We start from the raw sequence: 27,037 nt of genomic DNA on the forward strand, positions 1-27,037 counted from the left end.
CGGACTGCCCTCCGAACACGCAGGTTTGTAAGATGACCCCAGATGATTGAAATATGCCACATTCTAGCGAGTCATCTGCGGCAGTGGATTGCCTGAAAGAGAAATAATAACTCTGGACATACACAGCGCATGTGTAACAGGAAGAGAAAACATAAAGACTCACTCAGAAACCCTTCATTGAATGGAACAAACCCAAAACGTTTACTCTGTCTTTCCTGTTTTGAGGTGCTGCCTGACCTGCTTTGCATTTTCATCATTTTCTATCGTAGTCTGATATAAACTGCTCTGGGTCTTGTTACATTTATTGGTGGATCGACCTTCATTCAGGACATCAAGATCTGCTGATATCTGTGATATAAATGCAACCAGGCAGTAGTGAAAACACTCAACAGGTCAACCAGGGCAGGTTAACCTTTCAACCTTCCCAGATGTCACATGATAGCCATGTGTGTGCCAGGAGAGCTCACCAGGCAGTGGATCAAACTGCGCCCCTTTGTAGGTTTTAGCTGTGCCTCAGTGTCGACACTCTCGCCTCCCGGTTATGGGCTGGGGTCCTACTCCAGAGGCTTGTGCGCAAGGACTGCCACTTTGCTGCAGTACTGAGGGAGTGCTGTACTGCCGGCAGTGTCGCCTTTTGGTTGCGATGTTAAACCAAAGCTGCGTCTATCCTCTCGGGTGGACGTACGTGTTTCGAAGAACATCAGGGCAGTTCTCATTCCACCCCCCACCCCCCCATTTTCCCACTTGTGCCGAATTGTTCTTTTAAATTTAAAGTATCCAATTTTCTTTTGCAATGAAGGGCCAATTTAGTGAGACCTACCTGCCACATCTTTGGGTTGTGGGGGTGAGACCCACGCAGACACGGGGAGAATGTGCAAACTCCACATGGACAGTGACCCGGGGCCGGGATCGAACCCGGGTCCTCGGCGCCGCGAAGCAACTGTGCTAACCACTGCGCCCCATTGATTACACAAACCGGTTATGTGGTCAGTTTGGCTGTTGTCCGTCATACCTTACAACAGTGACAGTGCTTCAAAAGTACTTCAGCCTCATCCTGAGATTGTGACAGGTGCTATACCAATGCAAGCCTTCTCCTTTTCTTCCATTGTCACCAAGGTACTGGAAAATAGCTGAGCAATTCATTCTGCAACACACACACCAGCCTCTCTCGGCTGCACAGACCGCCAGCACCCAGAATGCTTTAAATAGGTGAATGTGGGGATTCGAGACAGAGATTCCACACATACCAGTTCCAACACCTGGATAAATCCTGGTCTCTCCCAACACACACACACACTCACAGGTATTGAGAGAAGGACAATCGCTCCGACATGCCCTTTTGCATGCAGTGGAGAACTGCCAAATATTTCCAGCCCACACTGGTGTCTGTAGAATGTGTGTGGTTTGGAGAAGAAGGGGAAAACCAAATTGCTGACGGAGGGGAAGAAATGATTAAGCCGTAAATGGAGGAGTGGGAATGGTGGGAATGTGCATCAGCGCCCACAGTCACTACACGGTGAGTTCCTGATCTGACTGTACGCGAGGGAGGTGCCCGAGTGTGGCTCAGGCAATGGAGAATAACCGAGCAAACTGAATGGTCAACTTGGCCGATGCCAGACAGCACAGGAGTGCTGGTGAAACGGGATTTGGTGCCAGTTAGGATAGGGGCAGTAGAGCTTTGGATGAGTTGAGGTTTATGGAGGGTGGGAGGCTGGCCAGAGGAGCTTTGGAATAGATTATCATAGAATTTACAGTGCAGAAGGAGGCCATTCGGCCCATCGAGTCTGCACCGGCTCTTGGAAAGAGCACCCTACCCAAGGTCAACACCTCCATTCTATCCCCATAACCCAGTAACCCAGAGCTAACAAAGGCCTCCGCGAGGGTTTCAACAGCAGATGAGCTGCAGGAGAAGGCGAGGCCATTCGGCCCATTGTGTCTGTGGCGGCCGAGAAAGAGTTCTCCAACCCAATCCCACCGTCCATGATGTTGCAGAGATGGAAGTAGGCAGTAGTTGGCGACGGAGGGGATATTTGGTCGGAATCAGGGTCAGATTGGGGTTCAGCCTCTGGAGTAGGGATGAAGTGGCTAAGCTGGGTATGTTGTGGTGGGGACTGAAGGCGATTCCCCCCCCCCACCCCTCATGTCGTCTCGTGTCCTCTGGTAACCAGCCCATCTACCACTGGAAACATATCCTCCGTATTCCTTCCATCGAAGTTGATGATGATTTTGAACACTTCTTTCCAATCTCCACTTCGCCTTCTCTGTTCCAAGGAGAACCTTGGAACCAGTGACACCTCTGGCCTATTCCCTTATAAGCCTGTGGCAGGAAACTGTACCCATGGCAAACCTGGTCTGTCCTGGGTTTGGGGTGAGGCAGGGTCTAGCGCTGGCAACGGGGACCCTCATCAGCAGAAGGTAGTGCTTTTTTACAAATTCATTCATAGGATGTGGCCCTCGCTGGCCGAGACAGCATTTATCATAGAATTTACAGTGCAGAAGGAGGCCATTCGGCCCATCGAGTCTGCACCGGCTCTTGGAAAGAGCACCCTACCCAAGGTCGACACCTCCACCCTATCCCCACCCAACACTAAGGGCAATTTTGGACACTAAGGGCAATTTATCATGGCCAATCCACCTAACCTGCACATCTTTGGACTGTGGGAGGAAACCGGAGCACCCGGAGGAAACCCACGCACACACGGGGAGGACGTGCAGACTCCGCACAGACAGTGACCCAAGCCGGGAATCGAACCTGGGACCCTGGAGCTGTGAAGCAATTGTGCCATCCACAATGCTACCGTGCTGCCCATTTATTGCCCATCCCTAATTGCCCTTGACCTGAGTAACCTGCTCGGCCATTTCAGAGGGCATTTAAAGAGTCAACCACACGGCTGTGGGTCTGGAGTCACATATAGGCCAGACCGGGTAAGGGCGGCAGAGTTCCTTTCCTGAAGGGCATTAATGAACCAGGTGGGTTTTTACAGCAATCGACAATGGCCATCATTAGACTTTTAATTGCAGATTTTATTGGATTTGAACCCTGGTCCCCAGCCCGTTACCCCTGGTCTCTGGGCTATTGGTCCAGTGACCATACCACTGCACCACCACCTCCTCTAGCCTTGGGTTCAGTTTCAGGAAATATCTGATACACGTCAGGAAAAGTATTTCAAAACGGGACAAACCACATTCAGCAGTTAAATAAAACTATGAATGTTTCTGTTGAGACTTGTTCAGGTCAACAACATTAACAGAGTAAAAGCCCCAATCTCCAAAATATAACATTTATTATTCCTCCGCGTTGCTTCCCTTTGCAGGCCAAATAAAGCAGACAAAATCCTGGAACAAGAAGCTATTTGGGAGATCGCAGATAAGGACGTGGCGTCTTGCATACTTGGATCACGAGGGAAGATCTAATGCTATGCTCGAAATTCTTGCATTGAACCACACTTGACTGATTCAGTGCTTGCAATCTTGTGGCAAGGAATTGCTGCGTTTGCTCCTCTGTACTCGGGGTGTGTTGCCTGGACTCGCAGTGCTGACTTCGCCTGCATGTGCCGTTTGTACCTGCGATACTGTACACCAGATCCTAGTACAGCGTCACGAGTAGGGCAAGGTGGATCTTGACATTGCGGCTCATGAGCGAGGGCTGATAGCAAGGCAGCTCCCAGTTTAAAAAGTCACTGGAGGTAGGAGGGAAGCCAGGCTGCTGACACTGTCTGGCCTGGTTCGTATTCTGCAATGAGCACAAGGCCCAAATGCAGAACACCGGCTTGCAGGCTCCCCCACACCTCACCAAAACTTCTTATTTTTTAAATAAATCAAGAGCACACAATTCTTTTTTCTTTCCAATTAAGGGGCAATTTAGTGTGGCCAATCCACCTACCCTGCACGTCGTTTTTGGGTTGCGGGGGTGAGACCCACGGGGAGAATGTGCAAACTCCACATGGACAGTGAACCGGGATCGAGCCTGGGTCCTCGGCGGCGTGAGGCAGCAGTGCTAACCACTGCGACACCGCGCCGCCCTACACCTCACCAAAACAAATGGGTGAGGAATTCCATAGATCTAGGGAAATACTGTGGCTGTGTCTGCAGTACGGGAATCTCACCGGTCTCGGGGTCCGTTTGTTAAAGAGAGTTTAGTATCCTGTCTCCTTCCTAGGCAGCTAGTCTCTCAATTCGGGATTCACAGCGCGATATCAAATTGCTGGGGGGGGGGGGGAGTTTCCGCAACATTACACGCCATGCCAGCTTTAGCTCAATGGCACCATCTTGTCTCTGCGTCAGAAGGTCACTGGGTCAACGCCCACTTCGGACTCCTGCACGTAACCCCGGCTCACGATTCAGTGGCTAAATGTCGGAGCGCTGCACTCTCCGAGGCGATGTCTTGACGATGAGGTCCCCAGTGCTGAGCCCCACTGGGTGTGAGTGTAGCTCCGAGAAAGGAGCATAGAAAGGGACCATTTTGAGATTGAGCACTCCTGTCTCATCAGGCTCAAATGTTAGCAATGAAGTTGGAGCTCTCTTTGACATTGGACTCTCCAAAGATTAACAAGAGCAGCAGTGTTTTTTTAATATAAATTTAGAGTACCCAATTCTACCTTTCCAATTAAGGGGCAATTTAGCGTGGCCAATTCACCCACCCTGCACATCTTTGGGTTGTGGGGGTGAAACCCACGCAAATACGGGGAGAATGTGCAAACTCCACACGGACAGTGACCCAGGGCCGAGATCGAACCCGGGTCCTCGGCGCCGTGAGGCAGCAGTGCTAACCACTGCGCCACCGCCCCGCCCCCAGCAGTGTTTTTTCTGGCTTGTATTATAACTGTGCTAGTGATCAACATCCTCCTGAGTTTGAGCTCCTCCTTGGAAGATGAGAGTTAGAAATGTCTTTTGAGGGGGAAAGTAACAACCACCGTGCTGTTTTCACCTTGCCTGTCTTGTCTTCAGGAGCACGCATGACCTTGTTGCGATGGACGGATGGCTTTACGCAGTCGGTGGCAATGATGGAAGCTCGAGCCTTAATTCCATTGAGAAATACAATCCTCGCACAAATAAATGGGTGGCCGCCTCGTGCATGTTCACGCGACGAAGCAGCGTGGGGGTCGCCGTCCTCGAACTACTGAACTTCCCCCCTCCCTCTTCGCCCACTCTCTCAGTTTCTTCAACCAGCCTCTAACATTCCAGCACAGCCTGGCTTTACCTCATGATGAACACAGTCCTTTTCAAAGCAGCCCGTAACGAGGCCAGCTCCGGTGCCATATTCTTTAGGGTGTCCTGCTCAACAACAACAACAACTGTGAATAGTGGCTTAATTGCACTTCCATCACGAGCGTCTTGAGAGCAAGTCCGCAGTTTGCCAACAACAGCAGCGTATAATCGAGCGATACAATATCCCTCCACCAATGATCTGGTCACACGATATAAAGGGTGTCATTTGAGGCGAAGGAGTCCGTTCTGAACTCATCCGGCGTTCAGGCGGAATTTTTGTGTTTCTTTCAACCCGAGGCCAGCCCTCAAGGGTCTGAGAACTGAGGCGGGCGGCGACGCTGCCAGCGTCATTGGAAATTCGGCAAAGGTCGGAGTACCTCCATAACGAAACACCTCGCCACCAAGTAAACACAGGCTGTGTTCTTTACAAAATTATATTCCACATTTGCATTCAATATTTTCACGGCATGATGCACGATTATTTAATTCCAGTAAAAATAAATGACAGCCCACCCAAGGCCAAGTACCTTAATGGTTGCTGACCCCAGTGGTGGACACCTTTTCTCTACTCCCCCAACCCCCTCCCCTTTAAGATCACTTTCTTCCCTTGCTCAGTAATCTTTTACGGCTATGTAGCATTACCAGTTATACAACATATCAACTCCCCTCTGGTTGCCTCAACGGAGCAAGACAGAACAGTGGTATGCAGAAAATATGACAGCGGGAGTGTAACCGGTGAACCTATTTATTCCACATCTTTTTGTACTGATCAACAAAAATAATTCACAAATCAATTACATACCTCATTTTTTTGGTATATAATATAATCTCCAGGAGATTCTACTGTAACATTCACACTTTATCACTGCACTTGTATTGTCAATAGGTCAGCACTGACTGGAGGTAATGACATTGTGTTTCATTTAACTTGTGTCTTTAAATGTGAAGCCCGTCAGCTTGTTATGTCTTTGATTTTGTTTAATTAAGTTTAGATGTATTTTATTGAAGTTTTTGACTACCTCTGGTCAGGACGTTGTTACCAGATAGAGCAAAGGAGGCAGATTTTGGTTGTAGATCTTATTTAGCGTACCCAATTCATTTTTTCCAATTAAGGGGCAATTTAGCGTGGCCAATCCACCTACCCTGCACATAATTTTGGGTTGTGGGGCTGAGACCCAGTCAAACACGGGGAGAATGTGCAAACTCCACACGGACAGTGACCCAGAGCTGGGATCGAACCTGGGACCTCGGCGCCGTGAGGCTGCAGGGCTAACCCACTGCGCCACCGTGCTGCCCTTTGGTTGTAGATCTTAATGGGAAAGTAAGGACTGGGGATTAATCTGATAAACATTGTGAGTGAGGGTCTCTTCATTCATTTTTTTTTTCTGAGGAGATACATGAAAGGTGTGGAATAATGAACAGTATTATGCAGTTTACATTTTTGATTATATTGCGTCTGACTTTGGCTTATTCATGTTGATCATCTCCATTGGACAATGTATTCCAATGTGTTTGTCTAGCACACCCACCATTGTGCATTCTCATAGAATCATAGAATTTACAATGCAGAAGGAGGCCATTCAGCCCATTGGGTCTGCAATGGCCCTTGGAAAGAGCACCCTACCCAAGCCCACACTTCCACCCTATCCCCGTAAACCAATAACTCCACCCAACCTTTTTTTGGACACCAAGGGACAATTTATCATGGCCAATCCACCTAATGTGCACATCTTTGGAGTGTGGGAGGAAACCGGAGCACCCGGAGGAAACCCACGCAGACACGGGGAGAACGTGCAGACTCCGCAGACAGTGACCCAAGCCGGGAATTGAACCCGGGACCCTGGAGCTGTGAAGCAACAGTGCTAACCACTGTGCTACCGTGCTGGCCACCTTTGTAACCCATATATCACACGGTCAGGTGGCCCCTCTGGTTAATATTCTCGTCATGTCAGCAGGCAATTTTTATTATTTTACCTCGTCTCTGAAAATTCTGGTCCTCAAAAGGTTCCTCCCTGTTACGGATATATGGGGAGGGTTTAAATTCCTTGGTGTAATACTGAGGATCATCTCATTTGGGACAGCTATCGTTGTTCTCCATGTACCCCGGACTAGGGAAGAGGAAACGCCAGTGGACTTGCTGCCGACTCCTGGGTGGGGCACTAAGTTGGGGACAGCACAGGTCTGGCTGTGACTGATTGTCGTTGCATGACCTGCCGACTGGCAGTGGACAGGTGGGCGGTATGCCCTGACCCGTTGCCATATTGTTGGCAGCAGCTAGAAAGAAGCCCTCCTCTGCATTGGTTTACCTGGAATTTCTGTTCGTCTTCTGGGGATGTTCTGGACGCCGGCTGGGCGGTGTGGGATATTGTGTGTGGACAACTAGCATTACTGAAGTACTTGAGGAACTTTGTCCCTCCAAAAGTCACCAATTTGTGGATTGAAATAAGCCTTTTAGCTGATTTAGCACAGTGGGCTAAACAGCTGGCTTGTAATGCAGAACAAGGCCAGCAGCGCGGGTTCAGTCCCTGTACTGGCCTCCCCGAACAGGCGCCGGAATGTGGCGACTAGGGGCTTTTCACAGTAACTTCATTGACGCCTACTTGTGACAATAAGCGGTTATTATTATTATTTTGGCACTGAAAGCAAGTCACCTGACCTATAAACTAGGAGTACACAACTCCTGGGGTAAATTCACCAATCACACGCAACCCTGCGAGCGGCCACTTACAAACAGAGCTCCAATCGGCTATGAGCGTATGATTACTGAACTAACCCCCCCCCATCCTACCCATCCCCAATCAGAAGCAAACAGCTTGTTCCACCTACATTCACCTCCAGTAGCCAGTAATATGTCTGCCCTGTAGTAAATATTAAATAGAAGAAAAACCTCCTGTACTGGGTTACACTGAATGTTAATAAAGGAAGCAGCTAGCATGTAAATAATTGCAATAGTAAATCTAGGAAATGTATGTCTCAAACAAAATCGTATGTCTTGTTATGTAAAATGCAGTTGTGAAGGGGGGTTTGACTGGGGATTTTACACAATTTCCACAATGGTTTCCAAAGAAATTATTTTCAGTTTTCAAAACCGGATATTTTAAGCAGTCCATCAAACAACACCGTTAACATTGGTTTGAAGGCTTTGAGATATCTTATCCGTTTATAATTCTTAAGTTCTTGTATGTTTGAGTTTTTTGTTGAGTGGCAGGTGTCTAAGGACATGTTAAATCAGATCCTACATAAATATGCAGCCAGGTATACATTCAATGATTTCTGCAGCATCTGTATTTGGGAAAAGTGGGCTTTGTCCCCATTTGTCTATGTTACAGTAACGGGGCCGCCAGAAATATATATTCCTTGTGTGAAGCACTTGGAGATTTGTTCACAATGTGATGAGGCTCCACACAAAAGTTTGTTATTTTATAATCCCCCTCGTATCTTACCAAATCCAGTATTTGGGGTTGTATCATAATTGGTTCTTAAGTAAAGCACTTTGAGAGCTCAGTTTCTGTGGTGGCCCAATATAAAGTCTTTCCACGAACGGGTTTGAATTATTAATGATAACGCCAGCCACTAATTTGGATCACAAAGGGTAAACGGCACAGAAACCTGTCTAACCAGTCCATGACCGCAAGCCTCTTCCTGCCTTTCCTCATCTAATTCAGGAGCGCTGACTCTCAGTGGGACCCTGTTTCCTTTTTTAACATTTTATTTTTCCAATTAAGGAGCAATTTAGCGTGACCAATCCACCTACCCCGCAAACAGGGGGAGAATGTGCAAACTCCACACGGGCAGTGACCCAGAGCCGGGATCGAACCTGGGACCTTGTCGCGTGAGGCAGCAGCGCTAACCACCGTGCCGTCCCGGACAGCTTTCCTGATGGCAAGTCCCTCGATCAGGCACCGAGTGCCTTTGAATGAGGGATCTCTCCCTCCCCCACAATCTCCCAAGCAATCAGGGCAAGATTTTGCTCGTCACGCTCCCCGCATGGCAAGGCTCCTGCCCGCCAATGGGTTCATACCAGCGGAGATTATCTTTCCACATAAGAGCCTCAATTGGGTGGGAAGACCAGCTCCGAGCATTCCCGTTGCAGACTTAGTTGGGAAAGAGGCAGACAGGCAGCCCACCCGTCACCCTCCTGCCCAACCCCCCACCACCAAACTCACCATGGGAAGGACATTAAATTCCCCCCATCTCCGTATCCACTCTCTCTCAAAACCTTTCGTCATTTTAAAGACCTTGATTAGGTATTGAGTCAGAAACCACATCCTGCACCTATCATAGATGAATTGTATCTATCATCTTGGCTGGGCCGATAAGCTTCTTTAAGCACCAAATATCGGGGCGATAATTCAACCTGACTAAAAATCAATTAGAAAGTGCTTGAGAAACTTTTGTGAGGTTTATTCTGGAGTAAATAGTGCCAAGGTGGTTAACACCCATTAACTTTGTAAAGCACGTCATAAACGACAATGTAGTTCCTAAAGAAATCAATGTACTTATCTATAATTTGTTAACAGACTTCACCATAAGGAATGGAAAATGTGTACGGCATCTCCCAAGCTCTAAGCAAAGCTGTTATTTAATTTTTTTTAAAGCAATGCTTATTGTCCCTCTTTCAGTTATATTTTCCCCACTGTAAATCCAAGAACAATTATTTGCTTCAAAGAGCAAAACCGTCCCTTGCTGGCACTGGGGGTTGGGTTCCAGGTTGTTTGGTGTAAGACCGGAAGGCACGCTGCAACAAAGATATAAATGCACAAACTTGTTACTTGTCAAAATAGTTGATACTGATTTTTATTTTCTAAGAATACAATTTATGTGTTGTACGTATGTTTTTTTTTTGTCGATTTAGATAATTGCACCTGAACAGATCCTAGTGCAATGGCTGTGTCTTTACATGTGTTGGTATGAAGAAAATGACATGTCTGAACTGAGTGGGTGAAGCACCATGGGTTTATTTTAAGTTACAGTTAATATATGTGAAACTTGTTGCTTATTTATGTGTAATTTATGTTGGCATACTTGTGTGAAATGTTTTAATTACCTTTGCACTACACTTTTTTTAAGAAAAAAGCAATATCAGATGACTTGTGAAATAAATGTGTTTTCTTTTTCCATTAGCCGGCAAAGTTAATTCCTTTTGATGTAGAGAGAGCTGTCAATGTTTCGCTGAGACTTAAATCAATTGTGAAGCTAACAGTAAAGTCAGACCAGCGCCTCTTCCATCTCGGTGGGGGGGGGGGTTTGTGTTTGAATCCAGTTCAGACTGATGGAACAGCTGGGCAGCACGGTAGCATTGTGGATAGCACAATTGCTTCACAGCTCCAGGGTCCCAGGTTCGATTCTGGCTTGGGTCACTGTCTGTGCGGAGTCTGCACATCCTCCCCGTGTGTGCGTGGGTTTCCTCTGGGTGCTCCGGTTTCCTCCCGCAGTCCAAAGATGTGCAGGTTAGGTGGATTGGCCATGATAAATTGCCCTTAGTGTCCAAAATTGCCCTTAGTGTTGGGTGGGGTTGCTGGGTTGTGGGGATAGGGTGGCGGTGTTGACCTTGGGTAGGGTGCTCTTTCCAAGAGCCGGTGCGGACTCAATGGGCCGAATGGCCTCCTTCTGCACTGTAAATTCTATGATAATCTATGAGATGTGTCTCATCTCTGCTGGCTCCTGCTCTGTGCTTTATATCTACGGGCTAGGTCAGCATTTATTGCCCATCCCTAATAGCCCTCAAGAAGGTGGTGGTGAGCCACCTTCTACAACCACTGCAGTCCCTGTGGCTTGGGTACACCTGCAGTGCTGTTAGGGAGGAAGTTCCAGGATTTTGAGCCAGCGACAGTAAAGGAACGGCGATATATTTCCAAGTCAGAGTGGTGAGTGATTTGGAGGGGAACATCCAGATGGTGGCGTTCCCACGTGTCTGCTGTCCTTGTCCTTCTAGATGATGGCAGTCATGTGTTTGGATGGTGCTGCCTAAAGAGCATTGATGAGTCCTTGCAATGCATCTTGTAGATGGGACACACTGCTGTCGCTGTACATTTGTGGATGGGGTGGAAATCAAGCGGGCTGCTTTGTTCTGGAAGGTGTTGATCTTCTTGAGTATTGTTGGAGCTGCACTCATCTAGGCAAGTGGAGACTATTCCATCACACTCCTGACTTGTGCCTTGTCGATGGTGGACAATCTTTGGGGAGTCAGGAGGTGAGTTACTTGCTCCGGGTTTGCCAGCCTCTGACCTTCTCTTAGAACATAGAACAGTACAGCACAGAACAGGCCCTTCGGCCCTCGATGTTGTGCTGAGCATTGTCCGAAACCAAGACCAAGCTATCCCACTACCTGTCATTCTGGTGTACATAGAACATGCTCTTGTAACCACAGTATTTATATGGCTAGTCCAGTTCAGTTTCTGGTCAATGGTAAACCCCAGGATGGTGATAGTAATGGATTCATGGGGCGATGGTTAGACCCTCTCTCTTGTTGGAGATGGTCATTGCCTGGCACTTGTGTGGCATGGATGTTAATTGTCAGCCCAAGCCTGGATATTGTCCAGGTCTTGCTACTTTAGGGCACGGACTGCTTCAGTATCTGAGGAGTCATGAATGGTGCTGAACTTTGTGCAATCGTCAACTAACATCCCCACTTCTGACCTTATGACGGAAGAAAGGTCATTGATGAAGCAGCTGAAGATGGCTGGGTCTAGGACACTCTCCTGAGGATTGCTCTAGAGCCTCATGCCATTGGCATCTACCATCCAATATATCACCTCATTTAAGGCAGAAGGAGTAGATGGAAAGAGATAAATGTATCAAAGAAGGATTAGTTGGAAAACGGAGAGGCCTAAGCTGCACTTCAGGAGACAAATAGTTTCACTGTGACAGTTGTCCAAAAGGGGTGCTGATGGACACTCCATTGGTGCAATTCCAAAATTGTGTCAACTGTCCTTAGGGCCCCTGCTGCCTGTGGCGCTGAGGACCCGGGTTCAATCCCGGCTCTGGGTCACTGTCTATGTGGGGTTTGCACATTCTCCCTGTGTCTGCGTGGGTTTTGCCCCCTCACCCCAAAGATGTGCAGGGTAGGTGGATTGGCCACGCTAAATTGCCCCTTAACTGGGAAAAAATAATTGGGTACTCTAAATTTATATTTAGGAAACTGTCCTTGGGCCGAAAACGTTGAGTCACAGAAGACTCTGAACCGGTCATGAACCTTTCACAACCTCTGATCTCCAACCTTCTGAACTTGCATGTCAGGAGGAGGTAATAAAACTGATGCCGTACGAGTACAATCAGGTCATATTTGGAACAACGCTTCATCGTGAATTGAGTTCTTGGAAAATCAGAACACGCACGAACACAAACAATCAAGTTCACGTTTTGCAAGCAACCCAGAAGGACAACTGGAGGGACATTGAAATAAACTGCTTATTTTTTCATTTTCTTTGACTTACATTTTTAGTAATATAAAATATTGTGAATGTGGGATTAACGGCTGATCGACAGCAGGCAAAGCTGATTGGGGAAAGAGTCTATTGCCTTTTCAATTGGCTGCAAAAAGGTAATGTGTCCATTTGGATGGACCGGACGTACTGGGGCATGATGGTGCGAGTTGGGAGGTCATATGGTACAGCCTCCAGTTTTACACCCAACCAGAGTTGGCTACCCATTGATTTTGGGTACTGATCCCCCAAAACTGAATCAGCCCCAACAGAGGAGGCAATCCCTTGCATGTCCCATCTCTCACACCCAGTGTGTTAGGGCAGCACGGTAGCATTGTGGATAGCACAATTGCTTCACAGCTCCAGGGTCCCAGGTTCGATTCCGGCTTGGGTCACTGTCTGTGCGGAGTCTGTACGTCTTCCCCGTGTGTGCGTGGGTTTCCTCCGGGTGCTCCGGTTTCCTCCCACAGTCCAAAGATGTGCAGGTTAGGTGGATAGGCCATGATAAATTGCCCTTAGTGTCCAACATTGCCGTTAGTGTTGGGTTGGGTTGCTGGGTTGTGGGGATAGGGTGGAGGTGTTGACCTTGGGTAGGGTGCTCTTTCCAAGAGCCGGTGCAGACTCGATGGGCCGAATAGCCTCCTTCTGCACTGTAAATTCTATGTTATTGGGATTGTCAAATGAGGGACCCCTGCTCGGTAGGACCTGGGTTGAGGCCAGCTGACAGAGGAGACTCATTCGTTCACTGCCCGTGTGGAGTTTGCACATTCTCCCCGAGTCTGCGTGGGTCTCATCCCCACAACCTAAAAAGATGTGCAGGGTAGGTGGATTGGCCACGCTAAATTGCCCCTTAATTGGAGGGAAAAAAAGAATTGGGCACTCTAAATTTATTTTTAGAAAGTAACTGCTGGGAATTTTGGCATCTGTGGGACCTAGTTTTCCACCTAATAATTTGCTTGAAGAAAAACTAGTGAACGCAGGTCTGAATTCCTGGTGTGTTTGATCACGTTAACTTTGCATTTGAAACGAATACAAAACTTGGTTTGTGAAATGATGTGCGTTTGGATGGCTAAAGGTAACTGCAAGTACCCTACATATTGACCGAGGATAACTCTTCCAAATAATTATTACGATGACTAATCAATGGATCATGAGGCTGTCACATGCTCTGTAACTCATAAAAGCGGCAGTGCTCTGTGTGAAAATATTCCCTTCGGTGACACCTGCGTTATTTTAAAGTTAATCATTGTTTTCAATTGCTGCATTATTAAGTTTGTAATCTTAGTTCATGCCTTTGTCATCTCAGGTCTTTAACAGTGACCCTCTCATGGACTTTCCCACGTCTCTGCCCCCGCCCCCCCCCCCCCCCCCCCTCCAAGCCTCCACTCATTCAAAACGTTGCATCCCTATCTTCATTTAACCCAAGTCCCACACTCTGAATACACCCGTCTTCTGCAGTCTGCATGGGGTCCTTGCACACTTCGTGTCAAAAGTGTCTTCGTAAACTTGACACATTTTTAAAAAATGCTTCCATGGAATGTTCGCATTACCGACGAGGCCAGCTTTTGTTGCCCATCCCTAATTGTCCTTGAGAAGGTGGTGGTGAGCTGCCTTCTTGAACCTCTGCATTCCATGTGGTGGAGGTACACCCACAGTGCTGTTAGGGACGGAGCTCCAGGATTTTGACCCAACGACAGTGAAGGAATTTCCCACGTCGGGATGGTGTTTTTTGCCCGGAATGGAACTTTCAGGTGGTGGCGTTCCCGGCCTCTGCTGCCCTTGTCCTTCTAGACAGTAGAGAGTGCGTGCCTTACATCTCTGCATGCACCATCCACTCCTTTAAACATCAAACTTCTCCTTCCCCCATCAGCCCACTCCACCAACAGGAGCAGCCACCACAATCCTGTCCCCTCGTACTTTCCATTTGGTTCCTATACTTTACTGCCTCCCATATTTCTTTCAAAACTCTCTTCCCCAACTTAATCTCCAGCCTTACCATTCCATTTTCCTTTTTTCTCAATGTTCTAAATCCATTGTCTCCGTCCATTCATTGGGAAGCACAGCATGTTCATGACGTTACAAAGCATAAATGATACAAAAAACTAATCTCGAGTGGTTGTTAAAGATAGAAGATTCGCCCATTATCTGTCAGTAAGCAGGGGGTGTTTTTATTTAAAATAAGATGTGACGCTCATTCTGAAAAGTCCTGTCTTGTATTGTGAGGTGATCGACGAGACAGCATTGAAACACAAAAGCGGTTTATTGAACTCAAACAAGCTCTCTACTCCGAGCTCCGCAATGGCAAGGATCACCCGGAGGTCAGGGGAAACACTACAAGGACACTGAGGGCCTCCCTAAATAAAAACAACAACCCCACCGGCACGTGGGAATCGCTTTCCTTAAAATGCACAAATAGGCAGCATGGTGGCGCAGTGGTTAGCACTGCTGCCTCACGCGCCGAGGTCCCAGGTTCGATCCCGGCTCCGCGTCACTGTCCGTGTGGAGTTTGCACATTCTCCCCGTGTTTGCGTGGGTTTCGCCCCCACAACCCAAAGATGTGCAGGGTAGGTGGAGTGGCCACACTAAATTGCCCCTTAATAGGAAAAAATGAATTGGGTACTCTAAATTTATTTAAGAGAAAAAAAAATGCACAAACTACTGGCAGCACGGTGGCGCAGTGGGTTAGCCCTGCTGCCTCACGGCGCCGAGGTCCCAGGTTCGATCCCGGCTCTGGGTCACTGTCCGTGTGGAGTTTGCATATTCTCCCCGTGTTTCCGTGAGTTTCGCCCCCACAACCCAAAGATGTGCAAGCTAGGTGAATTGGCCACGCTAAATTGCCCATTAATTGGAAAAAATGAATTGGGCACTCTAAATTTATTTTTGAATAATGCACAAACTGGAGAAAAAGCATCTGCAAAGATGGCAATCACCTCAACGTCGTAGGGTGGAGCATGCGGAGGCCAAGCGTAAACAGCGGAAGGACTATTCAGCTGCCGCAAAGCCCACCTCCCCGGAGTGGGAGCAAGTCATCCTCAACCCTGAGGGACTGCCCAAGATTGAACTAAGTCAACTATATACACTGATCAGCCCAACTAATACACCGGTCTTGTTCCCGTGACCCCCGGGCTAACTCTGACCAAGCCCCACTGGCCTGAGCCGTGCCTAAACATCTAATAGGCTTACATTCGTGCACTGTGCCCCATAGGCTCTAGGCCCGTCAGGTGGCCTGTGAAGTATCACCCCTTGAAGGGGCCATGCAACGACACCTTGGTTTGTGTGTTCAATTTTTCAAGTAACTAGGGCGGCATGTGGCGCAGTGGTTAGCACTGGGACTGCGGCGCTGAGGACCCGGGATCGAATCCCGGCCCTGGGTCATTGTCCGTCTGGAGTTTGCACATTCTCCCCGTGTCTGCGTGGGCTTCACCCCCACAACCCAAAGATGTGCAGGTTAGGTGGATTGGCCACACTAAAAAAATTGCTCCTTAATTGGGGGGGGGGGGGGGGAGGGAATTGGGTACTCTAAATTTCTAAAGAAAAAATAATTTTTTCAAGTAACTTGCAATAAACTCTGAGGATGCAATCAGATGTTTAGTTTATTCACACATTCAAACCTGGTGGATGATCTCAACACACACAAGCATGCAGAAAGGGAGATAGAAAGGAGGGGGGATTACAATTATTAATACATTAACAATAAAAAGAACCAGATAAATAGATATCAGTTTGCATGATTTCCAGAATCCGGAGAGTGCAAATCCAGAGCGAGGTCCCTCAAAGGCAAGTTCTAGTTCAAGCAACTTCCTGGCTGAAAGCAGAAGTGCAGAATTCCTTTAAGTTAATTCTGCTGCAGTGAGATTCCGAGTCTTGCTCTGCTTGGCAGGTGATGGCTAGTTACTTCAAGATCAATTCGATGAGGACTTGTTGCAGGCCGCGAGAGTCAGCATGGAGTCCTGCTGATGAATGTTGGTGGGTTGGAGATGAATCAACAGATTGACCTGCATCTGAGTTCTCAACTATATAAAAGAGATTACAAAATGTTTACTGAAGTCATGATCACCTTCCTCCACAATGATTTCATAACGGGATGTTTATCTGGTGTCTAGACCTGGCTTTTATCTCATTATCCATATTAATTACCCTGCTCCAGGTAGTCATTGTCTTGGTTGAACCTCAGGACTCTGCTCAGGGTAAGCTTATAAACATGCAAATTACAATAGTTTCCTTTTGAAATTCCCCTGACAGTCTCAGGTGCACGCTCCATGAGCAACATGTCAAGGCATGTCTCCAGTGCAACTCATATAATGCCTGAGGGGCCACCTTATAATTCCATATGTCAGATGACTTGTGGCGGTCATCTTTCTGTTCAGCAAAAAATGATTTTTTTTTTCTTTTGATTTTTTAATAATCCACATGAGACCCATTGGGATGACCCAATTGATCTCCCCATGAGACTCATGGAATACGAGCAACCCCACTGAGGAGCGGAGGCCTAGTAACCGGGGTTCGTGAATCAGGCACTTAAAAGCCAGCCAAGATTGGAACCGACCCAGCCCCACAACCACTGGGAACACAACCGCGAGCAACAACAGAGGGATTTATGGACTTCTGGGCGGAAGGATGTAATATCCCTCATGAGACCCATTGGGATCATCCAACTGATATCCTCGTGGGGTTCGGGGAATGCGAGTTCCCCCGCTGAGGGGGTAGAGGCCTAGCAGCTGGAACTCCTGAACCAGGCACTTAAAAGCCGGCCAGGATTGGAAGCAGGATGATTGATAGTCCCAACTAGGACTTCGGTACGGTCTGCCGCATTGGGGGCCTTTTGACTAAATAAACCTTTATTCTCAAACCATCTCGGGACTCTTGAGGATATTCTAGATTTACATAATTTATGATTTATTTCACGACTTATAAAAATAAATTTAGAGTACCCAATTCATCTTTTCCAATTAAGGGCCAATTTGGCGTGTTCAATCCACCTGCCCTGCGCATCTTTGTGCCGTGGGGGCAAAATCCACGCAAACCCACTGTGCTACCCCTCTGGTGGCCACTGTTGAGGCTCAAAGAAGGAGTGGAGACAAAGAGTTGGCATCTTCCTCCAATTGGAATCCTCACCTCAGCAAAATAGGGGTAAATTGGCACGAACAAGATATAAAGGCTATAGGTACTTTGAACCGTATCATAATGGTACATCATGAACCTGAATTTGTACTATTATTTTCTCGTGACGTTCCTCACATTCTTGTGGGTTATGATCAATAGTGTATTTCGCCTAAACGTTTATGGAAAGGTTGGTTAAATTCTCAAGTACAGACCAGATGATTACATAATTTCATTAGAACAAACTAATTTGAGGTAAGTTTGAACAAGTCCATGCACCACACAAAAATGAAGGGGAGAAATTCTTCTTCTGTTTTAAATAGGTGACCCCTTACTCTGAGATTATGCCCTCTGGTCCTAGACACTCCCACAAGGGGAAATGTGTGAAAAAATCCATGATCACCTTGGCAGGCCCGGGCACCTTTAAAGCAGCCTCATTTTAATTGTGCGAATAGTCAAAAAGTAAAGACTCACTTTTGAAGTAATGCACCTGTTTGATGTGGGACAAATTATCCCATTGGAGCATTCGCAATGAGGCCTTCTCTGTATGCGTGTGTAAAATAGAGTTTAAGACCATAACATGTAGAAGCAGAAGTAGGTCATTCGGCCCATCGAGTCTTCTCCGCCATTTAATGAGATCATAATTGATCTGCGGAAAAGTCTCTGACTGTCAACTCTATCTATTCCCCTGATCATCTTATAAACCTCTATCAAGTCGCCCCTCATCCTTCTCCGTTCTAATGAGAAAAGGCCTAGCACCCTCAACCTTTCCTCGTAAGACCTACTCTCCATTCCAGGCAACATCCTGGTAAATCTCCTTTGCACCTTTTCCAAAGCTTCCACATCTTTCCTAAAACGAGGCGACTGGAACTGTATATATATATATATATCAGCAAAGGTCAGTTTCAAATCCAAAACAACAACAGCAAACGCGACCCACCTGGTGTAACAAATTCATTTGTACATCAAATGTTTTCCATTTGCCTGTGCATGGATTACGGTAGAATGATGGAGTGTAGATTAATTTGTTCTTAATCGAGGACAAAATTTCGGCACCACATCATGGGCCGAAGGGTCTGTTCTGTGCTGTATTTTCTATGTTCTATATGCTATGACAATCTTCAACTCTACTTTCCCACCTTATCCCCATAACCCACCATTCCCTTATCTCAGCCGTGAATATATTTAACGATCCAGCATTTACAGCTCTCTGCGGTAAAGAATTCTACAGATTCCCTACCTTCTGAGAGAAGAAATTCCTCCTCATCTCTGTCTGAAATTGATGACACCTTCCTCTGAGATTCTGCCCTCTGACCCTAAACTCTCCCGCATGAGGGAATAACCTCTCAGCATCTACCCTCTCAAGCTCCCTGATAATCATGTATGTCTCAATAAGGTCGCTTATCATTCTTCAAAAGTCGAATGAGTCACCACTAATTTAGTATCAAATAGAAAGTATGAGTTAAATTTGCTGATCAGAGTTAGGTCATAGAGTACCTCTGGCCTCAGCACTCCTGGAGGGAAAGGTCAGCCAATAGTTCTGCTCATGATTCAGTCAATGGAAAAGTGCAGAGATCAGGATGAGGACAAGACGCTGTGGGGCCTCCTAAATACCAGCATTCACTGTCCAACAGGCAGAAAGTAGTTCTGGAGAACAGCGAGGTCGCATTGGGGGTGTACCTCAGCAAGAGGACAATGGCAGAGAAGGGTTCGAGGGAAAATTAAAGTAGGCTTATAGGGGCCTTCAGAAAGAGTGAACTGTATCTTAAGATGTGGAGATGCCGGCGTTGGACTGGGGTGAGCACAGTACGAAGTCTTACAACACCAGGTTAAAGTCCAACAGGTTTGTTTCGATGTCACTAGCTTTCGGAGCGCTGCTCCTTCCTCAGGTGAATGAAGAGGTCTGTTCCAGAAACACATATATAGACAAATTCAAAGATGCCAAACAATGCTTGGAATGCGAGCATTAGCAGGTGATTAAATCTTTACAGATCCAGAGATGGGGTAACCCCAGGTTAAAGAGGTGTGAATTGTACCAAGCCAGGACAGTTAGTAGGATTTCGCAGGCCAGATGGTGGGGGATGAATGTAATGCGACATGAATCCCAGGTCCCGTTTGAGGCCGCACTCATGTGTGCGGAACTTGGCTATAAGTTTCTGCTCGGCGATTCTGCGTTGTCGCGGGTCCTGAAGGCCGCCTTGGAGAACGCTTACCCGGAGATCAGAGGCTGAATGCCCTTGACTGCTGAAGTGTTCCCCGACTGGAAGGGAACATTCCTGCCTGGTGATTGTTGCGCGATGTCCGTTCATTCGTTGTCGCAGCATCTGCATGGTCTCGCCAACGTACCACGCTTCGGGACATCCTTTCCTGCAGCGTATGAGGTAGACAACGTTGGCCGAGTCGCACGAGTATGTACCGCGTACCTGGTGGGTGGTGTTCTCACGTGTAATAGTGGTATCCATGTCGATGATCTGGCACGTCTTGCAGAGATTGCCATGACAGGGTTGTGTGGTGTCGTGGTCACTGTTCTGAAGACTGGGTAGTTTGCTGCAAACAATGGTTCGTTTGAGGTTGCGCGGTTGTTTGAAGGCAAGTAGTGGGGGTGTGGGGATGACCTTGGCAAGATGTTCATCATCATCAATGACGTGTTGAAGGCTGTGAAGAAGATGACGTAGTTTCTCCGCTCCGGGGAAGTACTGGACGACGAAGGGTATTCTGTCGGTTGTGTCCCATGTTTGTCTTCTGAGGAGGTCGGTCCGGTTTTTCGCTGTGGCGCGTTGGAACTGTCGATCGATGAGTCGAGTGCCATATCCCGTTCGTACGAGGGCATCTTTCAACGTCTGTAGATGTCTGTTACGCTCCTCCTCGTCTGAGCAGATCCTGTGTATACGGAGCGCTTGTCCATAGGGGATGGCTTCTTTAATGTGTTTAGGGTGGAAGCTGGAGAAGTGGAGCATCATGAGGTTATCCGTAGGTTTGCGGTAAAGCGAAGTGCTGAGGTGACCGTCCTTGATGGAGACGAGTGTGTCCAAGAATGCAACTGATTTTGGAGAGTAGTCCATGGTGAGTCTGATGGTTGGATGGAACTTACTAATGTCATCGTGTAGTCGTTTCAGTGATACTTCGCCGTGGGTCCAAAGGAAAAAAATGTCATCGATGTATCTGGTGTATAACATCGGTTGAAGGTCCTGTGCGGTGAGTAGGTCATCTTCATGCACAAGTTTGAACAGGACCTACTCACCGCACAGGACCTTCAACCGATGTTATACACCAGATACATCGATGACATTTTTTTCCTTTGGTCCCACGGCAAAGAATCACTGAAACGACTACACGATGACATTAATAAGTTCCATCCAACCATCAGACTCACCATGGACTACTCTCCAAAATCAGTTGCATTCTTGGACACACTCGTCTCCATCAAGGACGGTCACCTCAGCACTTCGCTTTACCGCAAACCTACGGATAACCTCATGATGCTCCACTTCTCCAGCTTCCACCCTAAACACATTAAAGAAGCCATCCCCTATGGACAAGCGCTCCGTATACACAGGATCTGCTCAGACGAGGAGGAGCGTAACAGACATCTACAGACGTTGAAAGATGCCCTCGTACGAACGGGATATGGCACTCGACTCATCGATCGACAGTTCCAACGCGCCACAGCGAAAAACCGGACCGACCTCCTCAGAAGACAAACATGGGGCACAACCGACAGAATACCCTTCGTCGTCCAGTACTTCCCCGGAGCGGAGAAACTACGTCATCTTCTTCACAGCCTTCAACACGTCATTGATGATGATGAACATCTTGCCAAGGTCATCCCCACACCCCCACTACTTGCCTTCAAACAACCGCGCAACCTCAAACGAACCATTGTTTGCAGCAAACTACCCAGTCTTCAGAACAGTGACCACGGCACCACACAACCCTGTCATGGCAATCTCTGCAAGACGTGCCAGATCATCGACATGGATACCACTATTACACGTGAGAACACCACCCACCAGGTACGCGGTACATACTCGTGCGACTCGGCCAACGTTGTCTACCTCATACGCTGCAGGAAAGGATGTCCCGAAGCGTGGTACGTTGGCGAGACCATGCAGACGCTGCGACAACGAATGAACGGACATCGCGCAACAATCACCAGGCAGGAATGTTCCCTTCCAGTCGGGGAACACTTCAGCAGTCAAGGGCATTCAGCCTCTGATCTCCGGGTAAGCGTTCTCCAAGGCGGCCTTCAGGACCCGCGACAACGCAGAATCGCCGAGCAGAAACTTATAGCCAAGTTCCGCACACATGAGTGCGGCCTCAACCGGGACCTGGGATTCATGTCGCATTACATTCATCCCCCACCATCTGGCCTGCGAAATCCTACTAACTGTCCTGGCTTGGTACAATTCACACCTCTTTAACCTGGGGTTACCCCATCTCTGGATCTGTAAAGATTTAATCACCTGCTAATGCTCGCATTCCAAGCATTGTTTGGCATCTTTGAATTTGTCTATATATGTGTTTCTGGAACAGACCTCTTCATTCACCTGAGGAAGGAGCAGCGCTCCGAAAGCTAGTGACATCGAAACAAACCTGTTGGACTTTAACCTGGTGTTGTAAGACTTCGTACTGTATCTTAAGAGACTGTGAAACATATCTCAGACACAGTGAACCATCTCCGAAATATCTTGAACTTGTATCTCAATGAGATTCATTCGCTCAGGTGAGCAACACAAGTGGCCATTGGCTTCGACGGGACCAAAAGATCTGTCTGGTGGCCAATGGCAAGTACCGGACGGGAGGAGGGGCATGGGGGGATGGGGCGAAAGTCCCGGCTGCTGTATAATTGCAAGACTTTCTTCATTTCTTTCATGGATAGAGCTTAAATCTTTCCTGGAATTCAAACCGTTTACAAAAATGTCATGTAATGAAGGTTACCTAATGAAATCACCACAGATTTAGCAGGTGACTAAAACAGTTTCTGCCTAGTACAACCGCTGGTCTTCAGAGATCTGCATTACCTCTACAGACTCCACGCCAAAACTGGAAGCTGTTTGGGCATGTTTGGTGTTGTGCAAGGATCAGGAGAACTGTGGAACAACTGTGCCAAACCTCAATGTTCCACTATGTCATAACTGCCGATGAGTAACTACATCAAATATTCTCCACCTGAGAAAAAAACTGACTGATACAGAGCTTTTTTTTTTCTTCAAATTTAGAGTACCCAATTTTTTTTTTTTCCCAATTAAGGGGCAATTTAGCGCGGCCAATCCACCTAACCTGCACATCTTTGGGTCGTGGGGGTGAAACCCATGCAGACACGGGGAGAATGTGCAAACTCCACACGGACAGTGACCCAGGGCCGGGATTCGAACCCGGGTCCTCAGCGCCTTAGGCAGCAATGCTAACCACTGTGCCACATCCCCCCCCCCCCCCCGACTGATACAGAGCGATTGATAACATTTAGATCAAGTGATTTGTTATCATCCCCGTGTTCGCTGACCTCCTTTGGTGCCGAGTCCGGCAACATCTCAATTTTTAAATTTCCATCCGTGTGTGTGAATCCTTCCATGGACATATCCTCCACTATCTCTACAACCTCTTTCAGCCCCATAGCCCTCCACAATCTCTGCTCTTCAATTCTGACCTCTTACACATTTCCCTATGCCCTTAATTCTCTCCACCAGTGGCAACTGTGGCTTCAGCTGCCTGGATTAGACCCTAACCTCTAGAATTCCTTCCCTAAACCTTACCCTCTCTGTGTGTGTGTCTCTCTCTCTCTTCCTTTAAGACTTTCCTTAAAACCTATCTCTTTGACCAAGCCTGTCTGCCTCCCATCCATTGACTCCATCTACACCTCCCGCTGCCTGGGGAAAGCGGGCAGCATAATCAAAGATCCCTCCCACCCGGCTTACTCACTCTTCCAACTTCTCACATCGGGCAGGACATACAAAAGTCTGAGAACACGCACGGGCAGACTCAAAAACAGCTTCTTCCCCGCTGTTACCAGACTCCTAAATGACCCTCTTATGGACTGACCTGATTAACACTACACCCTGTATGCTTCACCCGATGCCGGTGTTTATGTAGTTACATTGTGTACCTTGTGTTGCCCTATTACGTATTTTCTTTTCATTTACTAAATGATCTGTTTGAGCTGCAGGCAGAAAAATACTTTTCACTGTACCTCGGTACATGGGACAAATCCAAACCAATCTAATCCAATGTAGCTCAATGTCAAATTTTGTTTGATTTTGCTCCTGTGGAGCTCCTTGAGAGATTTATAATGTTAAAGCTGCTATGTAAATACAGGCCGCTGTTGGTATTGCCGATAAGAAAGGAAGATGAATAGCTTACATTCATTATAAAGCCTTATCATTTCCTCAAGGTATCATAAAATACCTGATATCTAATTTTAAATAGCAGCCGCTGTGGTTAATTCCGCAATCTTGTGTTCTCGGCAGGAAGTTGTACTCACACAGTGCGTGTCACTGAGAACTGGCACAGAAGAATTGACAAAAGCAAGTGGGATTTTGAAAGGGGAATCATAGAATCCCCACAGGGCACTAATAGGCCAATCGGCCTATCGAGTCTGCACCGACCCTTCAAAAGAGCACCCTACCTAGGCCCAATCCCCCTCCGTGTAACTCCAGCCTAAGGGGCAATTTATCATGGCCAATCCACCTAACCTGCACATCTTTAGACTGTGGGAGGAAACTGGAGCACCCGGAGGAAACCCATGCAGACACTGGGAGAGTGTGCAGTCTTCACTCCACACAGACAGTGCAAACTCCACACGGACAGTGACCCAGAGCCGGGTTCGAACCTGGGACCTCGGCGCCGTGAGGCCGCAGCACTAACCACTGCGAATGAAGGATAAAATTAACATGTTATTAGAACATTTAGCATCGAGCTAAAGAGAAAATAGATGTATCCACTTTCAATATTTCGTGAGATAGATTACCGAGTGACGTGCCAGAATAGGTGTAGCTCTTGCTGTGGATTCATATCATAGAGTCATAGAGTTCTATAGCAGAGAAAGAGGCCCTTCAGCCCACCCTGTCTGTGCCAGCCACTAAGCACCTATCTATTCTAATCCCATTTTCCAGCACTTGGTCCATAGCCTTCTATACTATGGAATTTCAAATGCTTCTTAAACTTTGAAATCGTTCCTGTCACTACCACCCTTTCAGGCAGAGTTGCAGATTCCCATCACCCTCTAAAGCTCCTGCCCCTGACCTTAAATCTATACCCCCTTGTTACTGACCCCTCTACTAAGGGGAATAGTTTCTTCTCCTTTACCCTATCCCTCAAGGTTTTGTGCACCTCTGTCAGGTCCCCCCTCAGCTTTCTCTGCTCTGAGGAAAACCAGCTCCAGCTTAACCAGTCTCTCTTCATAGCGGAGACGCTCCAGCCCAGGTAACATCCTGGTGAATCTCCCCTGCACCCACTCCAGTCCAATCACATCCTTACTATAGTGTGGCAACCAGATCTGCACACAGTACACCAGTTGTGGCCTAATGAGTGCTTTATCCAGCTCCATCATACCCTCTCTGCTCTCATATTCTATACCTCGGTTAATAAAGGCAAGTATCCCAAAAGCCTTCTAAACCACCATATCTGCCTGCCCTGTTGCCTTATGGGATCTTTGGGCATGCTCTCCAAGGTCCTCTGTACTTCCTAGAGTCCTACCGCTCATTGTATATTCCCTTTCCTTGTTAGTCCTCCCAAAATACATCGCCTCACACATTTTTAGAACATAGAACATAGAACATAGAACAATACAGCGCAGTACAGGCCCTTCGGCCCACGATGTTGCACCAAAACAAAAGCCATCTAACCTACACTATGCCATTATCATCCATATGTTTATCCAATAAACTTTTAAATGCCCTTTTCAGTGTTAAATTCCATTTGCCCCAGTTCTGCCCATCTGCCCAGCCCGTCTACTTCAACCTATAATCTAATGCTTTCCTCCTTACTATTTACCACATCGCCAATTTATGTGTCATCTGCAAACTTACTGATCATACCCCCCCGCGTTCCCGTCTAGGTCATTAATGTAGACTACAAACAGTAAGGGGCCCAGCAGGGTACCACTGGACACAAGCTTCCAGTCACAAAACAACCTTCGACTATCCCCCTCTGCCTTCGACTATCCCCCTCTGCCTTCGACTATCACCCTCTGCCTTCTGCCACAAAGCCAATTTTGGATCCAATTTGCCAAATTGCTCTGGATCCCATGGGCTCCTACCTTCTTGATCAGTCTCCCATGCGGGACCTTGTCAAAAGCCTTACTGAAGTCCATGTAGATTACATCAACTACACTGCCCTCATCTACACACCTAGTCACCGCCCTGAAAAATCAAATCGAATGATCTTGCCCTGAGGAGCTGGATTGAGACTAACCCTAACCCAAACTCATTTCATGTTGGAGCCCTGCAGTCTCTCTGTTGTGTTTGATGCCACTGATCAGGCTTCTCAATAAAAAGGTGGGTCATCTCAATGTGAATGATTTATTAATGGGGATTCCAGGGCAGCACGGCGGCACAGTGCGTTAGCACTGCAGCCTCACGGCGCCATGGTCCCAGGTCCCCATAGACCCGATCCCGGCTCTGGGTCACTGGCCGTGTGGAGTTAGCACATTCTCCCCGTGTTTGCGTGGGTTTAGCCCCCACAACCCAAAGATGTGCAGGGTAGGTGGATTGGCCACGCTGAATTGCCCCTTAATTGGAAAAAATGAATTGGGTACTCTAAAATATTTTTAAAAAATTAATGAGGATTCCTGGATTTCGAGCAGAAAACTGTTGGACAAAGGAGGGTTTGGAACTTATTTCGAGCAACAAAAAGTGACACTCAACTTCCCCAGCAAATAGAGACAGTCATAAATGAACCCGTTTTGTGATTTCGGACATTTCAATGATTGGTGAAACTTTGATCTGCAATGTAGGGAACAGCATTGCCTGCCCCGCCACTCAAGATCGTTCTTAGTCGTAAAAGTTACTCCCTTCTTGGACTCAGTTGGGGCCAGGTTATTTTTTGTGGTCCCTTGAACAGAATGCCCCATCCTCTTACACACCCTGACAAAAAAATGTTCTTCAATGGCTGCTGACAGGCCCCATAATGGTGATGAAGTTCTGCCCATTCGTATCTCAAAATTGAAATCGGGTTCCTGTGTACCACGATTTGCGTATTGCGAGTAGCCTTTGGTATGAACCTGACTGTCTTCCTTAGGACTTTACGCAACATGGCTGCGGTTGGGGGGGAGGCGTCAGCATTAACAGAACAGGGGCTGTTTAGCACAG

At 47.5% G+C, this 27,037-nt stretch overlaps 1 protein-coding gene across 8 annotated transcripts in view; it reads left to right on the forward strand.

Annotated features, from left to right (window-relative positions):
* The window catches only part of klhl17 (kelch-like family member 17), a 110,017-nt gene extending 99,686 nt beyond the window's left edge, over positions 1-10,331 (forward strand). For all 8 annotated transcript variants that reach the window (XM_072477957.1, XM_072477958.1, XM_072477959.1 and 5 more), the window contains one exon: positions 4,948-10,331. In XM_072477957.1, the coding sequence (XP_072334058.1) occupies positions 4,948-5,176 (229 nt within the window). In that variant the 3' untranslated portion in view covers positions 5,177-10,331. The remainder of the gene's footprint in view (positions 1-4,947) is intronic.
* The last annotated feature ends 16,706 nt before the right edge of the window (positions 10,332-27,037 follow it).

Source organism: Scyliorhinus torazame, chromosome 16 (assembly GCF_047496885.1).
Source record: "Scyliorhinus torazame isolate Kashiwa2021f chromosome 16, sScyTor2.1, whole genome shotgun sequence".
Classification (NCBI taxonomy): Eukaryota; Metazoa; Chordata; class Chondrichthyes; order Carcharhiniformes; family Scyliorhinidae; genus Scyliorhinus; species Scyliorhinus torazame.